This window comes from Mesoplodon bidens, assembly GCF_964165515.1.
Source record: "Mesoplodon bidens genome assembly, chromosome: 1".
NCBI lineage: Eukaryota > Metazoa > Chordata > Mammalia > Artiodactyla > Ziphiidae > Mesoplodon > Mesoplodon bidens.
The window spans coordinates 221,638,862-221,647,587 of NC_138176.1; the positions used below are offsets into that span (position 1 = coordinate 221,638,862).

Here is an 8,726-nt window from a genome sequence, read left to right on the forward strand (position 1 = left end):
GTTCCAATGCTTTAAGTTTGATTTCGTGACTGGACTTAACTTTGGGAAGAGAAACACACGGACCAAGGAAATTCACTACGACGAAAAATAACAGTTTCGTCGGGGAAAGTGAACACAGGGGCTCTTGCATGCGGGCAGAACGCGGACCTCTGCCTCTCCCCCCCACCCCCAACCACTAGCCCCTTCCACGGAAGGTGGGGAGGGGAGAAACAGGTGTGACTCTGAGTGAGTGTGCGTGAGTGTTAGCACTTGTGTGTCTGCATGCGCGGGTGTGAGCGTGTCTGTGTGTGTGTCCGTGCCTGAGTGTGTGCGTCCCCGCGCTCTGGGGAGTGCGGCGTTGGGAGCGGAGCCCTCACGCTCTCCCTCCGGCCGCTGTTAATTTCTCGGCGCCCGTTGTGTTTGCTCCAAAGGTTGCTCGACTCCGGTGGGTGAGTCAGCAGTCCCCGCGTGCGGGTTCCTCGCCACCCTCGGCCTCAGCCAACCTACCTTGCGGAATCGTGATGGCGTCTAGGAGCCTCGCGGGCATCCAGCGGGCCTGGGGCTGGCTGCGTCCCGCGTCCCTTCTTCCCAGTCAGTCTGATGTTTTTTGAAATTCAGCTCTGCGCCTTTCCCTCCACCGGGGAAGGAGGGAGCCGTTACCTTCCTTTCTACCTTGCCCCTTCTCATCCTCTTGTCCCCTGCCCGGCCACTGTCCTCAGTCCAGAATTATCTAGAGAGAGCCCCACTCGGCTCATTCGGCGACTACAGGGCCCTGGCCCTGGCGCAGGTCTCTCCCTACCCTCAAAGTGCGTCCTCCCGATCGCCAATGTCCATTTGTTTTCACCCCCGCCCCTCCCTTCGCTCTGCCAGGCCTTGATGGGAGGGCAGGAGTTGGCGAGCCCGAATTTTGATCTAGGAGGGCCTGGGAACTGCCGGATGCAGAGGTTTCCGGAGACACTTGCTGAGTGCTTGCAGTAAGAGAGAGAGTTAGCCCCGAAAGCACAGAGGCGAGGCTGTGCCCTCGGCCACAGGGGGTGCCTGGCAGCTTTGGGCAAAAGAGGGGCTCCTTAGAATCTCTAAGCGAGGTGGACTTCGGACTCACGGGGGAGCCAGTGGAGAGAGAAAGTTAGAGACCAACACAAGAGCAGAGGTGGGCGTGCTCGGAAGAGGAAAGGTGTTTGAGCAAAACGCACCCGTACTCCCCGAACTTAGCCCCAGGACGTAAGAAACCCAGGAGAGCTCTCCTTCCCGGCCCTTCGCTCTGCACCAGGCTCTCTGGGCGCTCCCAGAGGTCTCAATTTCAGGGATAATTCCCTCCTTTTTTGCTTTCTTGGTACCGCCGAGGCCATGGAGGAGTTTAATCATCCCATATCCTTGTGCCCCAAGCTACAGAGTGCAGAGAGAGCTCAGAGGATCCGACTCTATTCAGAATCCAGAGACGATTGACCTTGAGGAGATGAGATGGGGGAGAATCCATCCTTTCCCTCTTTCCTTCCTCAAACCCTCTTTACCCGAGATGGAGATGGTGCATGAATAGGGTCAGATCTCTCTTTTAAGAAACCTTCCTTGTGATCCAACTCAGTGCTGTTTGAAATACAGAGAAATCACACTGCCCTTAATGGATTAAAATTTAATAAAACACATTAGGTCCCGTAAAATATGAATGCACTGCTTAAAATTTTAGTACTAAATGAGGTCCCAGATACAGGGGAGGAGACAGTGATTTCTCCCCTCAGGATGGCTGCGGGCCGATTTCGGGGTGTGGGGGGCACCTTCTTCAGGGACCCCGCTGCCCGGGAACTTGGGTGGAACCTCAAGCGATTCCTCGCCCGTCGGATGGGAAGCTGGTCATGTCTATCCACATCTGGTCACGGGTGGGACAGAATCTACCGTCAAACAAAGAGGCTTGGCAAGAAGAAAAGGCACCCCTCGTGTAGTCACACAGTTGATTCATTTTCCATTTCTCTACTTAAAAAAAAAATCACTTCTCTGTTTTCGGTCTATTAGGTAGATCTGAAGGTGTGCATAGGTCCCAGCGCAGATAGATGCTGGGACATAAAAGTGTACGTTGAGGTTATATGAAGCAGATTTCCAATGTTGGGCCATTTGTTGCCACCACTTGGGTTTATTCCCAACTTTCGGTTGTTTAGATGGTTTCCGCTACCTGGGGGGCTGGAGTTTTACTTCCACAGAGAGCAGCTTCCACACTTGCTGGAGCACTTCGCAACATTGCCTGTGGACAAAACCGAAATGGGTTTTATTGATATCACCGCAAAGACGTTGGTATTCTGGGCACTTCTGGTAGAAGAGATTGCAAGATTGCAAGTCGTGGTGTTGAAAGAAGAATTGCATTTTCACTCTAATACAACACAATCACTGCTATCCACTTTTCACTTTGAGTGAGAAAAGGAGAAATCTAACTCTGACCTCTTTTTGAAAACATGTATGTTTTCTAAGAGGAAGTGAATACAGGTAAATAAATTCTTGACTTGCTCTACAACTGCATATTAATTTATCTCACCTTGATAATTAGAATAAAGGGCTTCCTTTTTTTCTGTCTGGAATTAGAGATATCACTGAGAAGCATCTGAAAGATTTTTCAAAGTTATATTGAATTAATTTAATGATATATTGATTTTAGCCACCAGGAAAATATTCTCTTGGGAGTTGTCCTGCTTAAAATAGTTTTAATCACTAAATTCCACATCAAACGAAGTTTGTCCAGTCATTTCAACAGTGCCCTCTTTATTTCATGAATTTATTTTACTACCTTATTTACCATATGAAGTGGTGACAAGTGTTTAGCATTTTGGAGATCAGTTGTCAGTTGCTATTAAAATCAAGATTAATTCATATTAACGACATGCATTTCTCAATACTCCCAGGTGACAACATACATTAAAACAACTATTGCAAGTAATTAAGCTCAATGAAAGGGGAGGCGAGAGGGAGAGGTTCAAAACACCCCCAAATATTTGATTTTGCAATCCAAGTTCAGCTGACTGATGCCACAATAATGCTTGGGAAACTCCTCAGGGTTGCTTTTCACTTTACATCTAATTAGGCACCTAATGAAAGAGAAGAATTTTTTCCCCTTGTGGTTTTTTTTCTCCTTGATATTCTTATGCCTTTATTTAAACACATAAACACACTGTTTAGGAGGTGCAATACCCAAAAGTTTCTCCCGTGATTCACTTAGTATTATAATCTGGGGGAACTGGTAAATGCAGACCTTTGCCTTCCAGTTATTTTCCTCCTCCACTCTCACTTTTAGCCCTTTGGTTCTTACACAGTATTGATAGAATACATACCAAAAATATTTTAATGGATTTTTTTTAAGCTTTAGAGATGCTCAACAGTTTATACTAATTAGACCATCCAAAGCCTTTTGGAGATTAAGCAGATTGGACAACCCTTGTTAATTAGACCATAATTTGAAGTTTGAAATTATATCACTGATGAAGTAGTCTAATTAGTATTACGATATGTTAATGGACCAGTGAGACCCAGCAACACTGGAGTTTGGCGTGAAGCTCTCCAGGGTTTGCACGAAAATCCTCCCTCCTATACCGACGTTAATAAAAGATTTCTATAGACTTCAGCCTTTCCACGATGACATACAATTTATAGTACACACAATGCATTAGCCCATAGTACTGCTCAATTTTTTCACTATTATGAAAACTAATAAATTCGTCAAGCTGAATTAAGCATACAAATCAGATGAGGCATAGCAGATTACACAGTGAAGCGCGGTGTCTCCCGAGCCTAAATGAAATTTCAATCTAATAATTCCTTCCTGGCCCAGTCATAATTTGTTTAGAGATGTTGTTCTACTTCTTTCAAAGCGCTATTCGCACTATAATTAAATGATACTCAAGCCTTTAACTTTGATTTATTTCATTTCTCGAATCTTGAGACAGTGAGAGCTGTGCAATGTCATTTTTTTTATTTCCTTGAAATGACCCTGGCTGTTGTTGAGGTAGAAATTAAACACCTAAGCATTTACTTGAACCGACCGGCGCAAGACACATTCATTCATGTCAACACCCCCTCTCCAGTCCCGAGTCCAGGCTTCTCCGGGCTTCTGCTCAGGAACACGGCTGGTAGGAATTCCCTTCGGCTGTTATTTATTATTTTCCTCCACACAGGGGAGGAGGAAGGCAAGCCCTGGGGTTGCAAGGGGGTTAAGCACCATGGACAGAGCCCGTCGTGCTCCGTTTGCTGCAGCCTTCCTAGTACTCTGGCGACTCCCGAGGACTGAGCTCCCGACTTGAACCTGCCATCTCGCCCCGCAGGGGTCATGGGTGAACGAGAGACCCCCTACTTGCCGCCGCCGGGGGGCTTCCAGGCTGACCACTCGAGGGTCCCCCTTCGCCACGCTCGTTCCCACTCTGTTTCGTCCCAGCGCGCGCCGGCGCCTCTCAGGCCTGCCGCCTGCTCTCGCACCTGCTCGCCTTCCCCAGGCACCGTGTGCCTGCACCTGCTTCCAGCCATCCCCGTCCGGGTCGGGCCGCCGGCGGGCTCCAGCGTCCCGGTCTTAGGGCTTTCCACCCTCGCTTGTACCCCGCTCCTCCCGCGCTCCGGGGAGGTGACAACAGCCCCAGCACAGAGGAAAGTAGAGAGAAGACCGGAGCGGGAAGGAGAGGAAGGCGGTGCGTGTGTGTGTGTAGGAGAGGTTGTCTGCTTCTTTTACAAATGGAACTAAGAGTGTGTGTGTCCACTTCTAAGAAAAGTGGTCCACGATGGGACAAAAGTGAGAGCAAAGTGTTGGCTAAAAATAGGCTCTCTGCACCGAGCGGCTGTGGAAATGAAGATAAGTGGGGCTTGTGCCAGCCCCTGAGGGCGTGTGTGTGTGTGTGTGTGTGTGTTTATTAGGGTGTGTGTGTGGGGGGGATATTCTGCGGCACATGCGCTCTGTGATCTCTGGCCCTGCCTCTCCGGCAGTTGCCCCTTCCTCCTTTGATTGCGGCTAATGAAGTGGCAGCGTTTGCCAGTGGATCCGCCCAAGACCCAACTCACACTGAACTGGAGACGGGGAGGAGGAGGAAGAAGATCCGGAGGAAGAGAAAAGAGGGTGGAGAGGAGTGTCTGTCGGTGGTGGCGTTGGGGGAGTACACGGGGGTCTGGCTGGCGGGGGCGGGGAGGGGGGAGGAGTCGCATGCGCATAGGCGACCGGAGCAGTCTCCTCCGCCGTCCAATCCGCTGAGAGCTGTGAGAAACCGAGTAAGAGAAAGCCCTGCAGCCCTGCGGACCCCAGGTCTCTTTGGCACCAGGCACCTGCCAGGCCGAGGGGCCGCAGAGAGAAGCGCCGAGCGCTGCTCGTACCAGCCGGAAGCGCAGAGCAGAGCAGAGGATCCAGGTCGGCGGCAGGGTCCGCGTTCTCCACTGTGGTCGCGAGCCAGGGATCAGGGTCACCCGAGCTGCGGGGAGAGGCGGGCCGAGTTGGGGGCGGAGGCCTGGAACTTCGCGGTAAGCAGGAGGCGGGGAGGCAGCTAGGTAAGAGGCGTTCCTTGCAGTCTAGGGAAAATCCCACCCAAGGCTCCCTTGGTCCGCAACTTTATTTAGTAGTTTCTTTTCCCCGCGAGGCGGAGACGGAGTGGAAGAAGCAGGAGGGGCAGGAGGCCGGCTCTTAGGTAGGAAGTGCCCTGCGACTGGAGCGCAGACCTGGCCGGGGGCGTGGGTGGGTGGGTTTGAGCAGGGGCGCTACTGTAAGTGAGAGCTGCGGGGCGCAGGCAAGGGGAGGCGGCATCCGAGCGCCGGCGGGGGCAGGAAGGGGAGGTGGAGGGCGCGGCGGGGGAGCGGGAGACGGGTGTCGGGAGAGCAGAAAGGACCAAAGCCTGGAGGAAGCCGACAGGGAGAAGGGGCGACGCCGGAATCCGAGCGGGAGAAACCTGCGAGTTCAGGCAGGGGAGGGCGGGGGCGCGCGGGAGGGAGGGAGGGAGGGAGGGAGGGCGGGGGCGCGGGGGCAGGCGCGGGGAGAGACGAGTATAACTCGGCGGCCGCGAAGCGCGGGGCAGTTTCGCATGCCCAGGTCTGCAACCAGCGCCAAGCGGAGCCCAGCAACAGCGCAGACTGACCTCGTAGCCAGCGGCGGAGCGCGTAGCCGGGGCAAGGCGCGCCGAGCTCCGAGCGGCGGCGAGTGAGCGCAACTCTGCATCGCCCTTCCCCGCTCCGGCTCTCGCCCAGCGCTTCTGCGGAGGGTCCCGGCTACCGGGGCCAGTTGCGTGCGCCACATACAAGCGCGCGGGCAGGCCGGGAAGATGATGATGATGTCCCTGAACAGCAAGCAGGCGTTCAGCATGCCGCACGGCGGCAGCCTGCACGTGGAGCCCAAGTACTCGGCGTTGCACAGCGCCTCGCCCGGGTCCTCTGCACCCGCGGCGCCCTCCGCCAGCTCTCCTAGCAGCTCGAGCAATGCTGGCGGCGGTGGCGGCAGTGGCGGGGGCGGTGGAGGCCGGAGCAGCAGCTCCAGCAGCAGTGGCAGCAGCGGCGGCAGCGGCGGGGGCTCCGAGGCGATGCGGAGAGCATGTCTTCCAACCCCACCGGTGCGTATTTCTGCATAATCACCGCTTAAAGGCACATTTTGACAGCCCCCTTTATCTGCTTGATGTTTTTTTCATGTCTGCACAGCAAATCACCCCGCACCTCCAACCAATTTCCCCCCCTATCTCTTATGTATTCAGAGGGTCTTTCCTTTCATATTAATTTTTAAGACCTGGCATGTTGCCTGTGCGCGTGTTGTGTTGTGTTGTGTTTGCAGGCTCACTTTCCTCCTCCTCGTGCACTCGTGGCTTCTCTCCGTGGCTTCCCTCCTCTCCTCCTCACCTGCTAGTTTCAGGATTGTTATTATTATTTTTAAATTTATTTTTAACGTTCTGGGAATGTTGTAGGCGCGGCGGCGGTGTCGAGCTCTGGGCCGGAGCTTCCGGAGAGAGTGCGCACAATTCCCCTCTGAGAGTGATGTGTGCCTTTTACTTGCAATTGCAGAGCAATATATTCGGCGGGCTGGATGAGAGTCTGCTGGCCCGCGCCGAGGCTCTGGCGGCGGTGGATATCGTCTCCCAGAGCAAGAGCCACCACCATCACCCGCCCCACCACAGCCCCTTCAAGCCGGACGCCACCTACCACACCATGAATACCATCCCGTGCACGTCGGCTGCCTCCTCTTCGTCGGTGCCCATCTCGCACCCGTCCGCGCTGGCGGGCACGCACCACCACCACCACCACCACCACCATCACCACCATCAGCCTCATCAGGCTCTCGAGGGCGAGCTGCTGGAGCACCTGAGTCCTGGGCTAGCGCTGGGTGCCATGGCGGGCCCCGACGGCGCCGTGGTGTCCACTCCAGCTCACGCGCCGCCCATGGCTACCATGAACCCCATGCACCAAGCCGCCCTCAGCATGGCCCACGCGCACGGGCTGCCCTCACACATGGGCTGCATGAGCGACGTGGACGCCGACCCCCGGGACCTGGAGGCGTTCGCCGAGCGCTTCAAGCAGCGACGCATCAAGCTGGGGGTGACCCAGGCCGATGTAGGCTCCGCGCTGGCCAACCTCAAGATCCCCGGCGTGGGCTCGCTCAGCCAGAGCACCATCTGCAGGTTCGAGTCCCTCACGTTGTCTCACAACAATATGATCGCGCTCAAACCCATCCTGCAAGCGTGGCTGGAGGAGGCGGAGAAGTCTCACCGCGAGAAGCTCACCAAGCCGGAGCTCTTCAACGGCGCGGAGAAGAAGCGCAAGCGCACGTCCATCGCGGCGCCGGAGAAGCGCTCGCTCGAAGCCTACTTCGCCATCCAGCCGCGGCCCTCTTCCGAGAAGATCGCCGCCATCGCTGAGAAGCTGGACCTTAAGAAGAACGTGGTGCGCGTCTGGTTCTGCAACCAGAGGCAGAAACAGAAAAGAATGAAATATTCCGCGGGCATTTAGGAGACCCACGGCCTCTCCAGGGACAGGCCCCTCCTCATCTCCCCTTTCCCCTCCCCCTCTCCCCTGCCTCTTCCCCCCCCCCGCCACTTTTCGCGACTAGAAACAATTCCATTAAATGTGAATCCAGAGAAAGCGAGGATTGGAGAGCGAGCGAACGAGCAAGTCACTGAGCCCAAGTCCGGTGAGAATGTGAAACGATTTCTCAAGGGAAAGAAAAACAAAAGAAGGGATTTGTCAAGTTGTAGCAAAGTTGTCCCTTTCGACCCCACCCCACCCGGAAAAGGCACCTCGGCCTCTTCAGAGGAAGTCTGGAGCTGGCTGTTTGCAGGAAGGCAGACGAGACAGCCTTTTAAAAGGCTCCCAGAATGATCAAGTAAGATTTGTTTTTATTCCTAAAGACATCACCCTTGTTCAAGTTTAAAAGTACACTTTGCAGATATTTTTCAGAAATAGAAATTGATTCAGGACTGAAACTTTAAACTAGAGTTGATGCTTAATGTGATAGAGACATCTCTAAAGTATTTTGAATTTTAAAAAAAGATGGCAGATTTTCTGCATTTACACTGTATATTATATATATATTTTTATTGTGGTTCTTAGCCCCCTCTTCCTTCTCTGAAGTGTTAATGCTTAAGGAAGGAGTTGCGCCTGCTGTGTTCACTGATCTTGAAAGCTATTATTAGATTATTGCTGAACAACCCTCTGTAAATTATTAATTTATCTCTCTAGCAACTTAATTTGTGCACATTCTTATTAATTAAACTTATTTACTCTTAAAAAACGGGAGAACGTATGGCTAGTGAAGTTAAAATAAT

General features: G+C 53.3%; 1 protein-coding gene across 1 annotated transcript; it reads left to right on the forward strand.

Moving 5' to 3' along the window:
• Positions 1–6,242: 6,242 nt before the first annotated feature.
• Positions 6,243–7,911, forward strand: POU4F2 (POU class 4 homeobox 2; the record flags this gene model as incomplete). Its single annotated transcript, XM_081239127.1, has 2 exons — positions 6,243–6,527; positions 6,970–7,911. 2 exons carry the CDS (start codon positions 6,243–6,245, stop codon positions 7,909–7,911), a joined length of 1,227 nt encoding a protein of 408 aa, XP_081095253.1.
• Positions 7,912–8,726: the final 815 nt, after the last annotated feature.